The sequence below is a fragment of the Limanda limanda genome, chromosome 9 (assembly GCF_963576545.1).
Source record: "Limanda limanda chromosome 9, fLimLim1.1, whole genome shotgun sequence".
In the NCBI taxonomy this organism is placed as follows: Eukaryota; Metazoa; Chordata; class Actinopteri; order Pleuronectiformes; family Pleuronectidae; genus Limanda; species Limanda limanda.
In genome coordinates this window covers 16,946,507-16,969,821 of record NC_083644.1, presented here as the reverse complement: position 1 = coordinate 16,969,821, position 23,315 = coordinate 16,946,507, and the positions used below count along the sequence as shown (strand labels likewise).

The window sequence follows — 23,315 nt, the reverse complement described above, 5'->3', positions numbered from 1 at the left end:
GTTGAAAAAAAGGCAGATTTCTTACGTATGTTAAGACAGAATTGCCACATTTATCCCACTTAAAGCAGAAACTCAGACCTCAATGAAACTTGGCAAAGTCGAAGGAGAAAGAAAGGGGAACGATCAGACGGCCTGACGTGCAAACGACAGACTCGCCCGGTAATTGGGGAAGCAACAAAACGAGGAGGAGTGGATCGCACGTGGATAGATTGAAAATTGCCCCAAGCGAGTGAGAGACACCTTGGATGTGCCTGCCTGCACTTTTGGCTGCATTTCAGGCTCCGAGCGTGACTTTGTCTATTCATGCTCTGCTCTGAGGTGATAATGGGCTGTCAGCCCCCCCACTCACCCTGCTCCCCCTTCCCCGACGGAGTGGGAGAGGGAAAGAGACGGAGGGAGCGAGGTGTAGAGAGTAATTTGTTGTTATCTTGCTAATTGCATTGTGTATTTTTATTGTAAAATGATTCAAATCAAAACTAACCCATTTTATTTTTTCCTCTCTCTCTTGCAGTTTGAAAATGGAGTGTGAGAAACTGTCTACAGAGAAGACTGAGATTCAGAGACACTATGTTATGGTGAGACGCACACACACACACACACACACACACACACACAAACACACACTCACAGAGGCCATGTCTCTTCACATACACTCATACCCATTGCAGTGCCAAGCCCGCTGAATCCCTTTCATCTGCTAACAGCTGCCAAACAACACCCACCGAAAACTCCACACACAAGACCACACACACACACAATCACACACATATTATAAGATGCAGAATAAATAGCACTTACATGGGTGTGCAGTCTTGCATTTGTGTTTGAAAGTGTTTCTTGTGTCTGGGATATTTAGTCCTGGGCCATCTGTTCAGAGCCGTGCCCAGAACCTCTTACTTGGCTGGTTCTAACCCAAATGTGGCTATCAAACTTTGAAATGCTGGAAACTGGAATCCAACATCTGGATGTTTTATGATATTTTATAGATTCAAATTGTGACATGACAAGAATCTAAATATTGTCATAGTTGCAGCCCGCTGACTAAATCGAACTGTGTCCCTACTGTATCACTGGTTTTCAGTCATCCCCTCCAACTCTGCTTAGTCTGTCTGATCACAGGATCAGTTCTCTCATTGCAGATAGTTTCCTTAGGCCTGATGTTTCTGAATCTGATCACTGAGGGCACAGGAAGAATATTTTACCATGGTTTGTATCCCAGAATGCTCCCTGAGATTCCAGGGGGTGTCTGTTCTAAACCTGCTTGTTAGGAATGGACTGTTTGCTTGGCCTGTAGAGCTTGATCTCTGAAACTTTAAATGTGACCTGCAGTGATTGAGCTGTGGCAACTAAAGACCTGCTGTAGGACTTGATCCACAGAACCAAGGAGCTGCTGCCCCACAAAGAGCCGTTCACCTGTTGATTCAAAGTTCAGTGAAGATCGACTCACTACGCTGAACCCTGAACTGGACAATCCGTTGTCGTTGTTGTGATCTCGACCGTCGTTGTGAACACATTGTCGTGATTGAAACGTACGGCGATGAATCCCAGCTGCTGTTAGAACAAAGTACTGGTCACCAGTTTATTCAGACTGTATTAATGTTGAATGTATCCTGTATCCCAAACTTCCTTTGACCTTAACAATACACATGTGATGAAGATGGAGAGCCACAGACAGAGATTTCTGGAATTATTGGATGAGGCTTACACAGTTTCTCTGCTCAACAGAAAGCACGGGAGCATTAATGTGTTTCAGAGCTCAGTTCTCTGCAGTCAGAGGCGCTGAAAGCTTGGGGCGGTGTGATTATAGAGGAAACATTATCGGCAAATCTTTTTTAGGGTAAAGGAAAGGCCAACACTCTTTGTCCTTCTTTGTTTTTCATGTCTGCAAACCCACAGCCTTGATTTACCTGTGATCCGAGTCTCACACAGCCACAGCTGACTGAGTGCGGGCTGCCCAGGAGCCGCCAGGCCAAATAGGAGCTATGTGGTAATCTTGGCACAGACACGGTGCCAGTGCAGGGATTGAAGTTTCTAGTGATTGGGAGAGGGGGTAGCTGGCATGAAGCACAGGCCAGGTCTCCTTCTCTTGGCTGATGATTTGGGGGAGTTTGGATGTTGCTAAGCAACAGGCAAAAACTTGGCACACCAACTGCCAAGCAGAGCTGCCAGGAAAGGCGTCTTCTCTGGAGGCACACTGACAAACACACACACACAGAAAGAGGAGCATGCACACACTCCAAGGGAAACGTGCACACAAAGCACATAGACACACACTCTTACACAGATGCAGTCTTGTGCTGCAAACACACACACTTACACGCAAATGTGCATGCACACACACACGCACACACATGCGCATGCTTACTGCCAGGAGAGATGTCTGGAGAGAGAGGACCCCTGCCATCTCCTCTCCCATCCTGCCAGGCTGTTATGGCTGCCCAGCTGCCAATCTTATCTCTCCACAGCCAGCCACGCTGAAAAGCAAATGTCAGCCTGTCACTTTTCCGAAGCATCTGACTTTAAAATGCTCTCCTTTTTTCATCCATCCCTGAAGGTAGAGAGACAGACGGAGCTCCTCCTCGCATTCTTCACAAGCTCCTTGCACTTTAGGATAAAGGCTCGAGTCAAAAAGCTCTCATTAGACATGATTATTACAATAGTCGGTCGCCTCTCGCGGCCCGGCGACACTTTAGGCCGACTCCTGGCTTCAATAATGTGCCTCTGGGTCATTTTAGAGCCATTGACTTTCAGTGGAGTGGAGGTGAAATTAGTGGGGATGTGCTTTTAGGAACATATGGGTACTTCAGAGTGCACATGCTCAGCCTGGCACTGTCTGAAGCTGGGAGCATAGGTTTGGTGAGAGGCTCAGGGCTCACATTGTGGAATCTAATGGTGTAAAAACCGGATGGAAATGTCATTTTATGTAAATCCAACATCAGTGGCAGAAATTAGATGCTTTATTATTATATATTATTTATTTTTTTACAGGGTAAGGCTATCAATTTTGACAATTACACATCAGTAAATCATGAAAAGACCAAAAACAACAATATGTACAGCTAAAAAATGGCTGCTGCAGTACTGTAGGTTTCAGGAAGTATGAATTAAGTAGCAGTAAATATTGCATTTCTTCTGAACTACTTTTAGCTGCATATTAATACATAAACAGACATGCTGTGTTAGTGAATATTGTTATTACATGGGACTGATGGTGAGGTAATGTTTAGCACTTGAGATTTGTTGACAATAAGAATAATGTGGACGATCATTAAACGTTACTGTGTTAAATCATTTTTATCACATCTGCATTTAATCTTTGTACAGACAAATTAAAATAGAATGCCAAACTTCATCATGTTTATAGGACATGACAAATAATACGCCTTAAATTTAACATCCCATTTTTTTTAATGAGCTCTAATGATTCAGCTCTAAATCTCACTTCTTCCATTTCGCAGAGTTGTAGCGTTTGCTACAAAAGAATAAAAACAACCGGAATGGTAAACAGAAGAACTGAACATTAAGCTTATTCAGGTTAGGGGTTTTAAAACTGACAAAGTAAAAGTGGATGCACAATGTAGTGGACTCACATGAGTCATAATCAGGATATGATCTTATACACATGTAAACAGGAATATGAATGGAATATTCTATTTGCATTGCATGTAACACCATAATCGAAATAATGATCATAATAATTTTTCTGAAACAGGTCATATTGTGTCCATGTAGGGTTCATTGCTTTGAGATAGTTGGCACATTTTTATTTACGCCCAGTATCTTTTGGGTTGAGATTGAGAATGCAGCTCTTTTCTCCATCCTTTCATTATTCACTGTTTTAAAATGTCTGTTGATAACTGCATTCCTGTTGTATGTAACTAATCTAGTTATTTAAAAACCCTCCAGCTTCATCTTCTCCACACATGAAAGCTCTCAAACATTCTGGTTCATATGTGCTAACTGATGTTCTCATCTGTATTTCAGTATTATGAGATGTCCTATGGCCTTAACATTGAAATGCACAAACAGGTGAGTGAACTCCACCTCTCTCTCTCTCTCTCTCTCTCTCTCTCGCTCTCGCCCGCTCTCGCTCTCCCCCCCACACATGTCTCTAAGGTCTCTCGCCCTCTATCTTATCCCCTCTTGCCTCATGCTCCTAAAGCTTTAAATTATTCTCTTGCAATTTTATCGCTGCCTCTTTTCCTTTTGCTCCCATCAGCTCAACTCCATGTAACTAATATCTTTCAGTGAAGAGTCTGTCGCTCTGTGTCTCTGTGTCTCTGTGTCTCTGTCTCTCTGTCTCTCTGTGTCTCTGTCTCTCTGTCTTTCTGTCTTTCTGTCCTTCTGTCCTTCTGTCTCCTCTGTGATGGACTCCTATATAGCGCTGTTATGCTGTGGAGGCTTTAATAGGATCCACAAACAGAATTCATTTCTCCACCACAGCCAGATGAAAATACTCCTTCCCAAAGCCTCAAGATCAGCCCCCCCACACTCGTCTGTCCGTCATAAATCCCTGTCTGTTACTGCCCCTGTGCTCCCTCCCTCCCTCCCTCTCTCCCTCCCTCCCTCCCTCCCTCCCTCCCTCCCTCCCTCCCTCCCTCCCTCCCTCCCTCCCTCCTTCCATCCACCCATCCCTCCCACTCCTGCCCTGATTCTCAGTCCCTTATTCCTCTTTTTCTCCATTCCCTTCAATTGCTTGTCTTTTTTAATGCTTCTCTCTCTTAATCTCCATTTCTTCACCGTCCCTGACTCCGTCTCCCCATCCTCTCCCCCAATTTCTCTTTCTCCCTCTCTTTTTTTTTATTTGTACATCCTCCCTCCACCTCCCTCCTCGCAGACATACAGTACAGTCCATGCTGAATTTCACTTTAAATCAGGTCACTGCCTTCCTGCTGTCTACTCTTTCTTTCCCTCTCCCTCGCTCATTTCATTTCACCATCTCAATCGTTTCACTTTTGACGTGCCGCCGCCGCAGCCACCCCACCGCCCCCACCCCACCAATCTCGTTTTTTATTTTTTTTTATTTTTTCCCTCCCCCGCCTTCCTTCTGTTTTTTCTTTCTCTGTCTCTTTCTCCTCTCCCTCCCACATCGTTCGGGCTGTCATTTCTTCAGCCCAATCTGCCCTTTTCCTCCTCCTCTCCTCCCTCCACCTCCTCTCACTTTTTCCTCCCCTCTTTATCCTCCGTCTCTCGATTGCTCATGCTCTCTCTTCTCTCTCTCTCTCCCTCTTTCCTGAAGATGTCATTTAGTAGTTGGAGTTCTCTAACAAGAAATCATTGTGTCTCCCTTGGGGTGGGGGGGCAATGGATTCAGAGGAGGGAGGGGGGAACACACTCATGTCTGGCTGAAAAATGGAGAGTGGAGGGAGGGAGAGATGTGGGCAAGCAAGAGAAATGAGAGAGAGAGGGAGGATGAGAGAGGAAGAAGAGAAAAAAGGGAGGGGGCGGAAGTTCAGTCTGGCATCAATAAATCACTTAAGAGAGAGAATGGGTTGGGGAGTGCGCATGTATACGCACACACACACACACACACACACACACACACACACACACACACACACACACACACACACACACACTCACACACTCACACACTCACACACACACAAGCGCACACACACTCAGAGCAGAATCTAGCTGTCAAGAAGATAAACAGCCTGCGGCCATAATGATGTTGTCATGATCTCTGCATGCATATCATTACTGGCTCTAACGGCCTTGTTGGGCCTGCCGCTAAACGTGTTTGTGTGTGTGTGTCTGCTAAACATCACATGGCAGCATTTGTTACACTGATTACGGCGCTAATACTGGGAAGGGAGAAATGGAACGAGGGATTGGATGGAAAGAGAAATAAATGGAGTGAGATGGAAAGGGAGATGATGAGGATGGAGGGAGGAAGAGTTGGCTGTTGGCTGTGTAGTAGAGCAGATCGAGACAGACACACAACCACAGCAAGAATCACTGACCCCCCAGTAGGAAGCACACTCGCACGTACACACACAAAAGCAAGTGCAAGAGCACACACAAACAGACATGCAAGGACACATCAGAAACAAATGCCTGCGCACACACACACACACACACACACACAGACACACAGTGTGTGGGCTGGCTGTGGCCACAGCAGATGCTGTCCATGAATATTTTAGCCAAACTCCCTGGCAGAGTTTCCATTTGCATGGACCAGATGTAAGCAGCTGAAATATTTACCACACTGGCCCTGGGAGAAATGAGCCACAGCCATGCTCTGTGTGTGCACGCGCGCATATGTGCAACCTTTTATGAGTGTGTGTGTCTTTTTGTTTGTTCATCCTCAATCTGGGCTGTGTGTGTGTGTTTATTCATCAAAGTGACAGTATCTTTTTTTCTCTTTCAGACGGAGATTGCCAAGCGGTTGAACGTGATCTGTGCTCAGCTCATCCCATTTCTGTCACCGGAGGTGTGGGAGGCACACACACACACGCACACGCACACCATTCAGCAGTGTCTGACAGCAGCCCACACCGAAGGCATGCACACTACACATTTATCAATAACTCACATTCACACACACACACAAATGGACAGAACTTCAGAGCACATTAATTTTCCTCAACGGCAAATGGCTTCAGATTCCTATTTGAAAAAAAATCCTTATTTCATAGACACTGTTTATGAGAGTTTTTTTCATTCTAATTGAGAAATGTGAGTTATCCAGTATCCAATTGTTAGTATCCAGTCCTAGTATTTTTTTCTGAATCCATCTGCCTCCATTGACCTTTTGGTTTGTTCCACAGCACCAACAACAGGTGGTCCAGGCCATGGAACGCGCCAAACAGGTGACCATGGGGGAGCTAAATGCTTCGATAGGGGTACGTGGGCTCCCCCCTCTGCCTCATAGCGTGTGTAACTTATACTCCCGTTTATTTATTTTCCTCCTTTACCTTTTATTGAGGCAATTATCCTTTGGCCCACACTAAAATTAATCCATTTATTGGTTGATATTTCAAAACAATGGATTAAGATTTCTTAGAAATCCTAAAATACATAAAAAAAATTATTTGTTTTCTTTACTCTTCAGCCCCCCAAATAATCACATTGAAAGAATGGGCCGATAAATATTTTTCCAAGCAGATTTAATGGAATTGAAACAAAATGAGTTTTCATTATTTGTTAGTTTAGTTCCCATCAGGTGGATCCGGCTGCAGAGCCACTGCCCCGACCTCAGCGTCTCTCCTCTCGTGCACATCGCAGCAATTGGTTCCCTTCCTTTCCTTCCTCCTTTTCACCTCCTGTCATCTACTTCAGTCAGTGCTCGTAAGTCACCCAATACTCTCTCTTTTCTCCTCCCTCTTTCGGTTTCTTCCTCTCTTCTTCCGCTCTACAGCAACAGCTTCAGGCTCAGCACCTTTCCCAGCATGTCCAGGGTTTGCAAATGGGCCCCCACCCATCAGGACTGACCCACCCCGGCTTGGCGCTTGGCGGAGGATCCAGCCTGCTGGCCCTGTCCGGGGCTCTGGGGGCTCAGTTGGCTGCCAAGGATGAGAGAGCCCACCTAGAGGCAGCCGCGGCCGCTGCTGCTGCTGCAGAGCACCACCGAGGTACAGGATCACTTTAAATAATGCATGTCCACCTTTTTTTTTTTTTTTTTTTTTTTTTTTTTGTAAGACTCTAGTTCAGGGCTGGATTCTTCGAGATGAAAATGTCTCTGAGCAGAGTAATCACTGGAGCTTGGCTCAATAGACTCGGATGATCGGCTTTGCTTTGACTTTTTGGCAAAGCACAGCAGTGTTGCTGATAATAACACTCCTCAGGGACATTGTTTCCACTGAGTCATCAGCTGTCGAGAGATGTAAAGTGATCACATATAATCTTGAACTTATGTGTGTGTTTGTGTGTGTGTGTGTGTGTTCCCTTATCTGTATCTACTGTCCTGGGGCCTGGTACCTGGATGTGTCTGGATGCTTTTTTCTGGAATGAACAGACCGTGAAGCAGGACCAGTAAGTACAAATCACTACACCAATTAAACACGCACACACACACACACACACACACACTGATTGCCCGTAGATACTTTAGTGCATTTTTTTTTTAAATATTTTTAGAAATTTTTTTTACACAACACAAAACACACAGAACTGCTCAGACACAACAGAAAAGGGAAACAACAGAATGTGGGCATGTGGATACCGTAAATAGAAAATAATTAAGAAAATAAGAATAAATGACAGTGGGCACTTTTGCATGTTGGACACAATATTTCCCCTGTAACTAGTTCTACATTCAGTGGTTCTTTCTAGGAAACTTCTTTGAAATTATCAGAAACTTATTCAAACATAACAAATTAGGGTAAAATAAAGTGGTGAACACTCTCTCCTCCTCGGCTCTTTGCTTCCCTGTCCTTTCTTCCCATTTCACGCTGGAACTCTCCTGTTAAAAAAGACAAAATGCACATAAAATAAAAAAAACAGTTGACACAGGATCTAAAGAGCAAAAAGTCATCAGGCTTTGTATCCCTGCATGTGCTTTAGTAAACAACCTTTTTTAAGATGCAGTTTCTTTCTTCTTTTTTGTCTGTGTTGAGTTAAAAGTACACAGGTTATGGCAGCTCTGAGTATTTTAAAAAAAATATCTCATTGACTTAAATCTGCTGCTTTATAGAAAACTTGAAACCCTCTCTTTCTTCCTCTGACTCGTACAGCGACGATCGATGCAGACTGATATTCTTTCACATTCATCTCTGCAGCTCATGAGCCTGACGTGATTTATTGCCGTCCCCCTCTCCTCATTATCACCCTTCTCCTTCCTCTCCACCCTCGCTCCCTTTTTTCTCTGCTCCTCTCTCCTTCCTGCCTTCATCTCCTCCACCTCTCTGTGCCCCGATGCACACCTCCCCTTTACTCTTTGCCTCACTCTTTTCTCGTTTCTCAATTCACTCGACCCTTCTCCTCACCCCCTCCCTCTGCTCCCTCTCCAGAGCTCGCTGTCCAACGGGGATAAGGGTCGCTCGGCAGACTACCTTAGCAACGGCAAGAAGAGGAAAGCAGAAGAGAAGGAGTTCATGACGGACTATGTGAGGACGCTTTCATCACACTGTGAAATGTTTAAGTAACTGGGGGAAAGTTTTACTCAAGCACTGGTGTCGGTGCATTTGACTTTTTTAGATCATAATTGAAATAGTCTCACTTCCTGGTGCCATTACTGTGCTTTTGCTGTCATTGTGGACAAGCAGATACGTGGAGCATTGTTAGGGATTATGTTCTTTTTTATTTAATTAACCCTGAAATATAAAAACTTGAGCTCCGCTATAGAGGAAGTCAGCTCTCCAGTTGAACATCTATAATAAAGTGTAATTATAAGAATTATAACTGTAAGATTAATTACACTTTCCCGTTGGGTTTAGTCAACAATCTCAGGTATGAGAATGTTAAGATAGGTTGTTCAATTTTCCTCTTTTTGCACTGTGAGAAATGAAAGATCTTCTTTTTTTTTTTTTTTTTTTTTTACAAAACTTTCAAATGCATGAGGTTGTGCATTGCGACTGAGTCTTAGGGCCACTCTGAGATTGAGAATAAAATTGTAATTGAGAAGAAAGTTATATTAGAATATAATCGTAATATTATGAGAATAAAGTTGTAATTTGATGGGGGGAAAAAGTTTGCGGATCCTTTCTTTGAAATTCAGTTTCTTGCACAATCTTTTGACAAAAGTCCCGACACTAATGATAATGTAATGCTGATGAGCCACAAGGTTGAGCAATGTTATTTGTGGAACTCTTTCCTAACATATAAGACATATGACACGTAGACTAAAATTATAACTTAATTCTCAAATTCTCCTCTGCTTGTGTATAACTGTTTGTGTTTGACCTTTTGTGTTTTCGTGCGTGTATATTCCTTCATGTGATCTACCTGCATCATACAGCAGGGCAGAATATCTAATCTCCATCTCTCTTCTCTCTCCCAGGGCAGCGATGCAGACAAGAGTGATGATAATTTGGTGGTGGATGAGGTTAGTAGGCGGCCGCCGGCCTGTGTTGGCCTCACGTCACCGCTTCCATCTGCATACATCACGTAAACGCACCCGGAAGGACCATATGAATAATCATGATAACAATAACACACTCCTCCCGTCCACCTCAGCATGGCCTCATTTCTTGATAAGCAACCATATAATATGCAGGCGAAGGTGCACTTCACTGCCGGTCACAAGCCTTTTAAAAACACCTCAATGTTAAGGTTTGATGAATGATTTTATCCATTATGCATACGATAACTGGAAGTGAGTCTGTACCCATTTCAACGTTAAACCAGACTTTCGTACTAAAAGTACTGCAACTTTGGAAAACACCTGCTTGATTTAATTTACTGCCTGATAATTCTGAATAGGGAATAAGGCTCAAATGTCCCTTAAAATGCAATGAAGCCGCACCAAATTGCACACACTTATAGATATCAGCCCTCTTAACGCTACTTTTTTCATCAAGATCCATGAATTATTACCGAGGAAATCAGGGGGAAATGTGTAAAGACCGATGTTAAAGTAAGTGGGGAAAAACACTTTGTTTAGATTATTTCTTGGCTCCTGTTCCATCCGTCCTCTAACTTTTGTGGAAAGCCATTCAGTAGTTTCTGCTTAATTCTGCTGAGAGCAAACAAACCAACAGGGGTGCAAACATGAGCTTCTTGGTGCACGTAATTGTTTCTCAATCGTCACATCGGTCAGTATAGTTGAGAAAAGATTAGAGCAAGAAATACAATTAAAATAAGTAAAAGTTTTTAAAGCTAAAACAAGTTAAAAGACTCGGAGAGGGCATACCTCCGTAGAGGCCCCAACAGTCTCCTTTAAGAAACCACATGTAAATTCACGAGATTTAATTAGATCTGAACCAAATTTTAACAATATCCATGAATTATTCTGTGAGAAATCAATGAAAATGTTGACAATCACCCTAATCTCACAATGTTAATCAAAGTGAAAAAAAATACTAATATGGATCCGCCCGTAATTCTGAGTCACATCCCAATTTAATGGGTTCCTCCTTGGGTCCTGTCAAACCCCTCCACAACATTTCATGGTAGTAGGTTTAGTAGTTTTGGCATAATCCTCCTTACAATTCAACAAACACCTCTTTGGCAGAGGTAACAAATGGATTTGTCTCTTGTTTACTAAAGATTTGTGTTCCTGATTCAGGACCCGTCGTCCCCCCGCAGCGTGCAGTCCTACTCGTCCAGAGAGAACGGTTTGGACAAGATGCCCCAGTCTCGTAAGGAGGGTCCACCGCAGGCCAGCCCCACCTCCCTGGCCTCCTCCAGCAGCGCCCCCTCCCCCTCCCGCGGCAAAGAGCCCCCACAGGTGAACTCACACGTCTGTATGAGCGCACACGTGTGCACCGAAGTTGACCACACATGGACTTAAGGAAGGCAGCACATATTGTATTCGGCTGTTTGTTTGGGGTCAACAGTTCATGTTGGAGTTATCGTGGTGTAGATTCAACATCCGTCTCACATTCAGTGTGAGCTGCTGACATCCCACAGCACTGCCCAGCTCCCACCTGCCCTCCCTCATCCTCACTGTCATTCTCCCTCTTTGTTTGTGTGCTTGCCTCTCCCACTCTTCTTCTTCTGCTGCTGTACCGTTATATGTTCCCTTCACATCTAAAGTCAGTCTCTTTATATCCCTTTTTATTCTAGTGATGTTTCCTTTTCCTTCTTCTGAGTTTTAACATTTCTCTTTTTCTTCTCCGGCTCTTTTCCAGAGGGAGAAATCCAGCACTCCAGGTATGAAGCCAGGGACCCCCATGTCTCAAGAGTCCAACACCCCAGGACCCAGCGGCCCTCCGCAGTTCAGACCGATCCCGGGCAAACCTGGTGTCGACCCCCTCGGTGAGATCCTCCCTCAAGCTTTTATTCCCCAGGTAGCAAATCCCCTGTATTTTATCAGCCGATTACAAAGATGAACTCCAGAGAATGGGATCAGGACTTTCTCCGGAGTTTGCCTTTTACACATGAAAAACAAAGCAGGTACTCTGGAGAATGTCTGGGGATTCGGTGCATATCTGAAAGCAGCTTGAGTGAAATATATCGGATGTGAAGGTGAAGCTGTAAGGTTTGCTGACATCATTGAGGACATCAAACAACAGATGTCTCCAGTTGTCCTGTCAGGGGACGTGAGCTCGCCCTTCTCACAGGGATCATATACAAAAAACTGGACCTGTATTTGCAGAGACATTTTTTCATTCGGCACTGGCTTTGTTGCATGTAATGATTCTATCAGCGAGCTGCAGTAGTTGGTATGGGTGTCAGCCAGCTCCCCCCACCACCGACCACCATCTGGACTTAATAAGCAGCTGTGGGCAAAAATATTCAGGGCGCCTCACTTTTTAAATGGAAAGATTAGGAGAGGTGATGGACTGTGACTGTGAGCTGCTTCATAATGAGCCTCCATCTATTCCAGTGTATCTCTTTCTCTCACATCACCTGTTAGCCCCCACACCGCTCACACACACCCACTGACCCACACACACACACACACACACACACACACACACACACACACACACACACACACACACACACACACGCCATTGTGTATGTATATGCACACGCTCATAGATGCAGCCACATGCGCTGGAGGAGGATACGGAGGGTAGTTTGTGTGAACACATACACACACACGGAGGTAGTGACTTGCTGCAGGAAGGAATAGTGGCCAGCAGGGGGCAGTAGTGGTCCAGTGCTGCAGTTGGTGAAGTCCTGCCTCCTGCAGTAGCTCCTTCACAGCCTGTCAGTCTCAGCTGTCTCCCACACTGACAGGTTCTGCACAGGGAGTCACCTTTAATAAAACCTGCTTCTCTCCCATGTTTATCCGAAGCTCTGAGTTACTGACGTAGTCTTTGCCTCGATCTATAATTTCTCCACTTCAATAATTCACAACACAATACTCTCTTCAATGCAACTCTGTCTTTTCTCCGTCCTTCCTCCAGCTCTGGGTCTCAGGAACCCTCTGGCGGTGCAGGGAGCGTACCCTCCGGGGGCGTTTGGCCTGCCGCCTCCGGGGGTGAATGGGGACCTGCCCGGGGCGGGGGGCTACGGCGCCGGCCTCCACTTGGTTTCCCCCCAGATGAACGGAGCTGCAGCAGCAGCGGCGGCGGCAGCTGCTGCCGCTGGCTACGGACGGTCCCCTGGGGTGAGCTCGACGCTCTGCAGATAATTTGTCTTTGTGGTGTCACTGTCATATGTGATACTTCAGCATATAAGCTTGTCAGAGGGCAGATCCTCTATACACAGGAAAGAAAGAAGTATTTTAGAGGGAGGAGAGGAAGAGGAGGAGAGGTCGTCTTGTCATTTATCGTTAAGAATCTGTGACCTTGGCTCCTGAAAAAGTCTTTTTAATGATCTCATTTGATTCCGGTCTCTCATCTGAAAACGTCCATTGTTATGAGTGAATTCTCTTTTCTTCACTCGTTCACTTTAACCAGGTATTTATTTTCCGAGTCTTTCTTACACTCAGGGTCTCCGTCTCTTCCAGGTGGGCTACGAATCTCCACACCCACACATGAGGGTCCCTGGGCTTCCTGCCAGCCTGCAGGCAGCTGCCTCCGGAAAGCCGTGAGATTCTTCTACCTTTCCCACTATCGCTCGAATCTTCACCTGTTCAACTGCTCTGCTCAATTTCAATATCAACAGAAGAAAAAAAAGAAGGATTTTTCAACCAAGATATTGAAATATATAAATTAATAAATAAACACTGTTTTGTTTATTTAGTTGTTAGTTTGAATTTGTTCAGAATTTACCACACAAAAGCTAATTTATTAACATTAATTGATTTGTGCACAACCTTATTTAAACAGTAATGTGCCTCCCATGTCTGCCTCTTGGTTGTATTGAGAATATTATGGAGCCTAACTGTGACTTTTAGAATGGCTGTGGTTTAAAAGTTTAAAGTCTGGAACCAGGTCGACCATTAACATGTGACCATTAAACATTTGATTCAAAGAAAATAAATAACTGTAAATTGAAAAAACTGAAAGGTACAAGACTATGTACAGTGTAAAGGAAGTACGCACGTGAATGATTTCTTTCCAATGACTTCAAGAGAGAATGCATTTAGCCTTATTGTCCTGATCAGGAGCCATTAGACTCTTTTCCTCATCTCTAAAAACCGCACCATGTTACAATGAGACACCATGGCTGCTCTGTTATAAATGTAAGGTAGCGCTGAACACCTACTTCTTCACATTGCCAATAAAAAATACCTTTTTGATTTTTTAAAACACAGTTGATATCATTCAGACTTTCTACAGGAGCATTACATCGTGTCAGAGTCTGGTAGCTTGTGGTAACTGATATTCTGGCTGATGATCAAAATCTCTCTTGAAAATGAATGGGATTGTTACTGTTTGAACTCTGCTGTAGACGTCAGTGATAATTTGAAAAGCAGCAATATTATCTCAGTTTTTCTAGACATCATTATTTAATGTTTGTTTTGAGTCTCTGTCAGTCCCTCAAAATAATTCCTGGGCGATGCAGACAGTGGAATGCGTCTCACACATTCTGAAACTTAAGCCATCTTATATGATGCTCATCAAATTTCCACTCTGAGATTCTTCTTCTTGCTTACTGAAAAGTTCACAGACGTCTCAACTTTTAGAAATAGACTTTATTTTCAGTTATTTATCCTTTTTCACTCCAACTCTCTTCACTCCAGCGCCTACTCGTTCCATGTGAGCGCAGACGGCCAGATGCAGCCGGTGCCCTTCCCCCCCGACGCCTTGCTGGGCCCGGGAATCCCTCGCCACGCACGCCAGATCCACACCCTAAACCACGGGGAGGTGGTGTGCGCCGTCACCATCAGCACCTCCACACGCCACGTCTACACCGGAGGGAAGGGCTGCGTCAAGGTGTGGGACATCAGCCAGCCGGGCAGCAAGAGCCCCATGGCCCAGCTGGACTGTCTGGTGAGACACCAGGGAGGGAGGGAACACAGAGGCGTACTTGAGTGTTAGACATAAAGATGGACACACTGATTTACATATGAGCCAGACAAACGTGTATGTACACTATATTCAGTAAACTTATTTAGTTTTATCGACTGCGTTGTCTCTCCTCCTTAATTCTGATAACTGTCATCATCAAAATGTCCACTTTCATTTCCACAACGTCCTCATTTAAATCATCATCTCTCCCATGAGGCCTCACACACTCAGTCTTTGTGCTTAATGCACTTACAGCAGCAATAATCTAATTGGCTGTCTTATCTGGTCCAATCAGAACAGGGACAACTACATCCGCTCCTGTAAAATCCTCCCCGACGGCCGAACCCTGGTAGTCAGTGGTGGGAGAGTCGTATTTAAAGTCCATTTATGTCTAATAATGTTGCTTTACTACCATAAGTGATGCTGTTTGTTTTTCACGCATAAAAACTCACTTGAGATGATGGATTACCGTTGTGTCGTTGTCCTGAAGCCAAATCCTGCAGCATCTTCATTTACTGCTGTGATAACACAGAAGCAGACAATCAACTTCCTTCCGCTTGTCGTCAATTACACTGAACCACAGCTCGTATCACTGAGCATAAAAGTTTATATTGTTTCTTTGACTGTGACCGATCAGAACAGGGACAACTATATCCGCTCCTGCAAGCTGCTGTCGGACGGCCGAACCCTGATCGTGGGCGGCGAGGCCAGCACGCTGTCCATCTGGGATTTGGCCACGCCCACCCCCCGCATCAAGGCGGAGCTGACCTCCTCCGCCCCCGCCTGCTACGCTCTGGCCATCTCCCCCGACAACAAGGTCTGCTTCTCCTGCTGCAGCGACGGCAACATCGTCGTCTGGGACCTTCACAACCAGACGCTGGTCAGGTAAGAGAGGAGAGAGAGAGGGGAGGGGAGGGGGGGGGCACCATCTGTTAGTCTCCTCCTGTCAGACGGAGGGAGCTGGAGGTAAAGAGGAAATGGTCAGATCGTTTTCAAGTAACAAGGAAGGAGGAGAGGAGAGAGCGATAAATTAGTAAGAGAAGGTTAGGAAAGAAGATCTCTTCTCTCAATCATAACATAAGATAAGGAGCACTTGTTATATGGGCAATTCAATACAACTTTATTTGTGTAGCGCCAAATCACAACACACATTATCTCAAGGCACTTTTCATCATGAGATCGAAAAGTCACAATGAGCAAAAATTCCCTGAAAGAAGTGGAAGAAAATCTAGAACCAAAGTTAATGTGGGCGCCCATGTGCCTCGACTGAGGAGAGGTGGTTAGGAGAGAGAGGGGGAGAGAATCAGGAACAGAGTCACTGTCAAGCTTGGTCAGAGTGGATGTTGTAATGAAAATAATAAGGGTGAGGTGTAATTATGCAGCAGCACCAGTTAATAATGATGATGTTAATAATAATTTGTCAATCAAAGCATTGAGGATGAATTAAGTAGAGAGGAGGGTGTGTGTGTGTGTGTTTGTGTGTCAACAAGGAAAAAGCAACAACTTCCATTTCTAACACTCACATTTAACGTCTCCTTATTTAGCATTAATTAGCAGTATATAAACATTACTCAGTTTTACAAGACACTGTAATGTCGTCATAAGGAGATATGAGGACATTTTTAAGTGTTTACTATTGCACAGTATTTATCTTATCTTGTGAAGATATTTTATTTAATTAAACTGTGTTTTTATGTATTATTTTCAATATCTGTTGAAATATCAGCTTCTAATGATGGCTGCCCGCAAGATTATACTTGGGTGCACTTTTAATCTTTTGCCCCAGGGACTCTTCTGTGGTGGAGACACTTACATCCTTCCTTCAGTGTAATTTTGTGCAAAGTTAAGTATTATTATTATTAGTATAATTAGTGTATAACTGCTCGCCCCCTGCAGGCAGTTCCAGGGCCACACGGACGGAGCGAGCTGCATCGACATCTCCAACGACGGCACCAAGCTGTGGACGGGGGGGCTGGACAACACGGTGCGCTGCTGGGACCTCCGAGAGGGACGGCAGCTGCAGCAGCATGACTTCACCTCGCAGGTACACACGCACACACACACACACACACAGACACTCACACTCGGATAACAATCAACATCTAACACGTAAAAAACAACATCTAACACGTAAATCTCTTGGACATTAACACATGTACACACACCTCATTTGTACAGGCACAGTACATCACAGGTTCATGGTCGCACACAGACACATACACACACACACAAATCATCCACAAGGTTCACCTCACAAATAAACATACACTCACAAACACACACATCATGACCTCACCTTGCAAGTATTGACAACAGTACACACCGGCAGAAAGACATATTCAAACACAACAGCATGATATCACTTTATGGATTTAGACAGACACACACACACAATCAGACACACAGACATAAGTCCGACTCAGACGCTTCACTCCAGACTAACAGGTGTTAATGTGCTGACATGTTGTTGTTGATCATTAATGCTTCACTGGTCTCTACCTCTTTTCTCCCTCCTCCTCCCTCTGGTTCCTCCCTGCAGATCTTCTCTCTGGGCTACTGTCCCACGGGCGAGTGGCTGGCTGTGGGAATGGAGAGCAGCAATGTGGAAGTGCTGCACGTCTCCAAACCTGACAAGTACCAGCTGCACCTCCACGAGAGCTGCGTCCTCTCCCTCAAGTTTGCCTACTGCGGTACGGACACACACACACACACACACACACACACACACACACACACACACACACACACACACACACACACACACACACACACACACACACACACACACACACACACACACACACACACACACACACACACACACACACACACACACACACACACACACACACACACACACACACACACACACACACACACACACACACACACACACACACACACACACACACACACACACACACACACACACACACACACACACACACACACACACACACACACACACACACACACACACACACACACACACACACACACACACACACACACACACTAGATTGATGGCTCGGTTACATCACACTACCTGAGGGTATTTAATCACAGAGAAGCAGAACAAATCTCCAGCCTCTTTCATTATTCAGAAACAGCTTCTTCCTTTTCACCTCTTCTGTTCTTTACAAGAGCAGCTCTCCCTCTCTGCCTCGTCCATATCTCCCCCCCCCCCCCCCCGAGGCTCTCTGTTGATGGCTCTATGTGTTTCCTCCTGTAGGTAAATGGTTCGTGAGCACGGGCAAAGATAACCTGCTGAATGCATGGAGGACACCTTACGGATCCAGCATATTCCAGGTACGTCATCCAGCACTGATTTCTGTAAACACCTTTTGTCAAAATGAAATATGAAGTATGAGTCTGTGACATTTAGGATCTGAAGACTAGAAGCTTTTTTCATCAGCTTTGACGTAACTAGCATTCCCTGCGTGTGTTTATGTGTCACTGTTTGTACTAATGTCTCTTCCTCTGTCTCCCTGTTCAGTCCAAGGAGTCTTCGTCGGTTCTCAGCTGCGACATCTCCCCCGACGACCAGTTCATCGTCACCGGCTCCGGGGACAAGAAGGCCACAGTCTACGAAGTCATCTACTGAGCTCCCAATGGCCGAAGAATTTAAACTAATAATCGGGGGGGGCGGAGCCAAAGCTCCCTCCTGCACCAATGACTGTACAGAGCGTCGGTGGCATGGGAAACAAGAGACACTCAACTCGTACTTTGTTGTTTTGTTTACGTTTGTGAAAGAAATGAGAGAGAGAGAGAGAGAAGCGAGGGGGCACAAAGTCACATCTCTGGAAAAAAGACAAACAAACTTTGAACTTTGTTTTTAATGCTCTGAGAACGCTGGTTAGTCTATAGCTGCGCAAATGTGGGATTCCTCCAAAGAACTTCTTGTTTTGTTCCTTTTTTTTCTCCCTTTTTTTAACAAAATAAAACCTCTGTAGTAAACAAGAAATTAGCAAAACTTATTTTTTTAGCCTTTGAATTTTTCGCAAAACTGTTGGACGGCACCACGAGGAGAAAGACACACGGGAATGAAGAAGTGTGGGGAGGAAACTTGTCATGAAAAATACAGTCCATATTCTGCTCTGTGTTTTAATAAAATAAGAATAAAAAAAAAGTCCCAGGCCGGCTGAGCTTGGAGCAGTCTGGCCCGGTCTGGCCTGGTCCGCAGAACGTGGCTGCTCCTCGGGGCAGCAGATGTGTGGCAGATGGTTTGTTGTGAGGTTCCAGCTTTTTTTTCTTCTTCTTCTTCTTCTCCTGGTTAAGTTTTTAGCAGCAACATGATTGTATCATCTGCAGAACATACATGACCCAACACGGCTCGGTTTCCTCTCCAGCGTCCTGAGACTCGGTTTGTTTTTGTTCCTGTTGATGTTGTTTTTTTTCTATTACTAAAGAACAAAGATGAGGATCTGGGGATGTTTTTTTAAGGAAACCAGCCCGGAACAAAAAGAAAGAAAAACTCACTACCCAGAGGACAGAAAGCTGAAGTTGATTCAAACATCTCTCAACAAGTTCTCCCCCCCCCCCTTCCAGTGTCGGTGACGTGGCCTCTCCAACGCGATCTTCATCTTTAACACTCAACATTAAATGTGATTTTCTATTGTATTTGTTAGGGAACATATAGGCAGACTGGGATTTTAACAACTGCATCATGATGAACCTTGAACCTTGCTATATATGGACGTGTAAATAAAGTTCTGTAAAGGCAAATGATGAGCTGTGACTTGGATTTGCTTTGAGACAAGAGGATGTGTTGTGGAGCGTCATCAGTTATTGTGTTTTTGTCTTGCATAGGTGTCTTCTGTCTTCTGTGTGTTTTCAGACTGATCAGCTTTATTTTGGATGTTTAATATTGAAAAGCATCAAAAGAAGCATTTGATGAATATTTGATGTTATAAAAAAGAAGTGAATCTCAATGTGGGGCCAAAGTCATTTTAGGGATAATTTAGTTAAAAACCTGTGTGTGTAAACCATGAGCACACACTATGCCACTGCTGTCTCATGATAAAACCTCCCACAGCACGAAGCTTCTCTTCTAGTAAATATCTGCAGCGTCAGATGTGTGAGAGAAAGTCTCGAACCCACAGCAGGAGCGAGTTCAGCTTCACGGCTCCTATGTAACTAGAGTAAATATTGCAGCTGTAACATTGTGTTATTCATGTTTGGCCCGATCATAATATGGTCAGACAAAGGTGATGTCGTACAACAGGCTGTGGAATGGATGATTCTACCTAAGAGGAGCTACTTTAATGATGATGGGTGTAGTGGTGACAGGAAGCTATGACTGAGGGAAAAACAAGTAAAGCACTTATCTCCAGTCTGGAGGAAATACTTGTTTGTGTATAATAAAGAATTTAGGTTATTTTTAGAATGCAAAGGGATTCTATTAAAGCCAATAGTCATAGAAGTTTCTAACAAGTGTGAACAGTTGACTTGAGAATGTTCTGCCCTGTGGTTGTATGCCACAGCAAACCAGTGCACATTCACATGAGGTCACTGCGACCTTTGACCTTTGTCCACTAAAATCTAATCAATTAATCTTTGACTCCAAGTTACAACTAGTCAAAATTGGCAGACTTGAGACTCCATGTTGAAGAGGCCAAAACATGTTTTATGAGGCTAGTACGATTTGATCTTTGAACACCAAATTTTACTTCATGAGTCTAAATGAATGTTTATACCAAATTTAAAAGAAATCCCTTGTTTCAAAGTGAAAATGTTTACTGATTTTGAAACTATCCCCTGGAGCTCCCTCCACTGCCAAAATTAAATCTCTTCATATTTGAGTCCAATTGAGTGTTTGTACCAAATTTGAAGAAATTCCCTTGAGCTGTTCTTCAGACACAGCACTGTTGTGGTTGCAGTGGCTACAGTAGAATCTTATGGGGAAACTGCGTCCACTAAAAGTGCTTTATTCACCAATAAAAGGCTCAATTTATTATTCAAGGTCTTTTCTGAGAGTCTGGCATCATTACACGTCTCGCTCAACGAGTCTCAAACTCACTGAACCATTCATTTACACAGCCACACTTATAAACATGGGGCCCAGGTTAAAAAATAAGACCATTTTAAGACCCAACGGAAACCCTTTTTTGTTTCTGTGATGGGATGTAAGAAGGCACCCCAAGTGTTTCAAAAATGATCGGGTGACACTGTTTAAAATCCGATTGCTGCAAGTTAAGGCTCGATTATGCTTCTACGTATCCGTGTCGCGGAGAGGGACGCACGGATACCACGGACTCTTTTTGATTTATGCTTTTCCGACGACCGTCCGTCTGAAAACAATTCACCACCAAACAGTAGGTGGCGCAATGAAAGACAAGCTTGGAGAAGCCTACCTCACGAGTAATGAGAAGAAGTCCACGCTGTTTATTTACTTACTCCCCACTTCCCTCACACACAGTGTAGGCTGGGCTACGATGGCAACTAAATAAAATAAAGTGACACCCAGCAGGTCAAAATGCTGATGTAATCGTTTCTTAGCACAGCGGTTCCCCGGTCTTGTTGCTAATTCCACAGCTTGAAGCTACACGGAGCTAGCAAGCTTCCCCCCCAGCTAGCTTCAACCCCAGCTTCCACACACAGTCAGCAGGGACTCCCGACACTAACTACTACTACCCAGTGTTTGCTTCTAACCTGACGGTGTTTGAGAAACAGTGTCATGATAGAAGTGGAATTAAAGTCATGACAGTGGGTTTTTGCACTGTTACCACCGCAGTTAGCATGGTTGCTAGCCCGCTAGCTACGTTATTAAAGCTTTTTATAACCGTCTGTGACCGTGCACACATGCCGTCAGTGCTCTAACGAGCCACCGTCAGCCGGACAACTCCACTGGCTTAACACACACGTCACATTTATCGTAGAACCGAGGTGTGTTTGGGTTTGTTGTGATACAGGGAAAAAAGCAGGAAGTTTGAGGTCCGGAAATGTGAAATCCGGAAATGACTTCGTACGGAAATTACGTCGTAGCCTACGGAAATTATGTCTTTAGCGGACCAATCACAGCCAAGGCCTGTCCGTAGGCTATCCCAAATATCCACGGATAGTTAGAAAAATCAGAGGTGCACGGAGAGGGCGTTCCACAGCGGAGAGGGCGTTCCTATCTGTCCGTATCCATAAAAACGGAGTAGCATAAATCGGCCTTTAGTTCAAGTCACTGAACTCAAAGTGATGGACCAGCTGATGTCCCTGTTAGCTTCAGCACTAAAAAGATTGACACGGGAGACGCCTGAAAGGATGAACACAAGTTTGGTTTATTTTTCACACATAGTTTTTTCTTGTACAGCAAGATGAGGAAATGTATCGGGAGGGATGACACAGTGCATTAAAAAAAAAGAAGAGGAACTAAACGTGATTTTTTTTATACTGTTGGAACAGAAAGCAGAGGCAGTGGAGAGAGAGAGAGAGACATGAGTGACGGTTAAAGAAGAAAAGTATCAAATACAATGTCCAAAATATTCACGCTATACCACCAAATGCATAGCCATTATACAGCATCATTCTGAGTAGTATACAAGCTTGTGTATGAGAGTCGTTGAGGTCTTGCCTGTGGCTGACAGGACGGGAAAGAGACAGGCGGAGGCGTTAACTGTACAGATGATCTCTACTCCTTGCTGGTAAAGCAGAAGTCCCTCGTGATTATATCCTGCGTTATCGAGGGACTTGGACACGTCTCGCCACGAACTTTATACAGCTTCACTAAATTGCATACTGAGATGTAAGATGACGATTCCTCCTTCTGTAAAACGGAGGATATGAGACCATTCACGGTACCTGTGGAATGAAGTGAACAGATGACTCTGGTTCTATCTGGCAGAGTTGGACTTGTAGTGCAACAAGCATGCAGTAACAAGTGGGACCTCATCCATGGCTAATTCCGCGTCATCGTGTCGTAGCCAATGACAACAGACGCAACCGAAACGTGGTATAATCACACAGTCAGGACTGAAAACAGTACGTTCACTAGCACTTCTGAAAAAAAGGGTGAAGAAAACAAAAACAACAAACAGTAGACAGAGGAGCGGTTCTCCCGAATGGAGGATTGTTTTTTCTCTCTCGCTGATGTCGTTAATCTTCTGTCTGGCACAATCACCGAGGATAAAAATACACTGATTAAAAAAAAAAGCAACAGATTGTTTTTGTTGTCGTATGTTTCCATGTGTGAGTGTGTCCCCCCTCTTCCCCGAACCCAAACGCAGTCATAGGCAACCCCCCCCCCCCAATACATGAACATAACGTTACATAAGACGATCGATTCATAAAAAATACTGAAATAAACGATTAATAAAAAAAAGCTGTCTGCACACCGGTGACGGATGTTCTACAGAAGCAGAGCTCTGATTT

The 23,315-nt window shown here is 44.4% G+C and overlaps 1 protein-coding gene across 1 annotated transcript in view; it reads left to right on the top strand.

Annotated features, from left to right (window-relative positions):
• The window catches only part of tle2a (TLE family member 2, transcriptional corepressor a), a 42,283-nt gene extending 22,634 nt beyond the window's left edge, over positions 1–19,649 (top strand). The window contains exons 3-20 of the mRNA XM_061077879.1: positions 512–575; positions 3,985–4,029; positions 6,377–6,439; positions 6,777–6,851; positions 7,367–7,580; positions 7,964–7,980; positions 8,958–9,053; positions 9,947–9,991; positions 11,174–11,335; positions 11,739–11,865; positions 12,966–13,168; positions 13,511–13,590; positions 14,690–14,939; positions 15,595–15,842; positions 16,854–17,001; positions 17,497–17,647; positions 18,190–18,266; positions 18,454–19,649. Coding sequence (XP_060933862.1) covers positions 512–575; positions 3,985–4,029; positions 6,377–6,439; positions 6,777–6,851; positions 7,367–7,580; positions 7,964–7,980; positions 8,958–9,053; positions 9,947–9,991; positions 11,174–11,335; positions 11,739–11,865; positions 12,966–13,168; positions 13,511–13,590; positions 14,690–14,939; positions 15,595–15,842; positions 16,854–17,001; positions 17,497–17,647; positions 18,190–18,266; positions 18,454–18,561 — 2,173 coding nt within the window. The 3' untranslated portion in view covers positions 18,562–19,649. The remainder of the gene's footprint in view (positions 1–511; positions 576–3,984; positions 4,030–6,376; positions 6,440–6,776; positions 6,852–7,366; positions 7,581–7,963; positions 7,981–8,957; positions 9,054–9,946; positions 9,992–11,173; positions 11,336–11,738; positions 11,866–12,965; positions 13,169–13,510; positions 13,591–14,689; positions 14,940–15,594; positions 15,843–16,853; positions 17,002–17,496; positions 17,648–18,189; positions 18,267–18,453) is intronic.
• Positions 19,650–23,315: the final 3,666 nt, after the last annotated feature.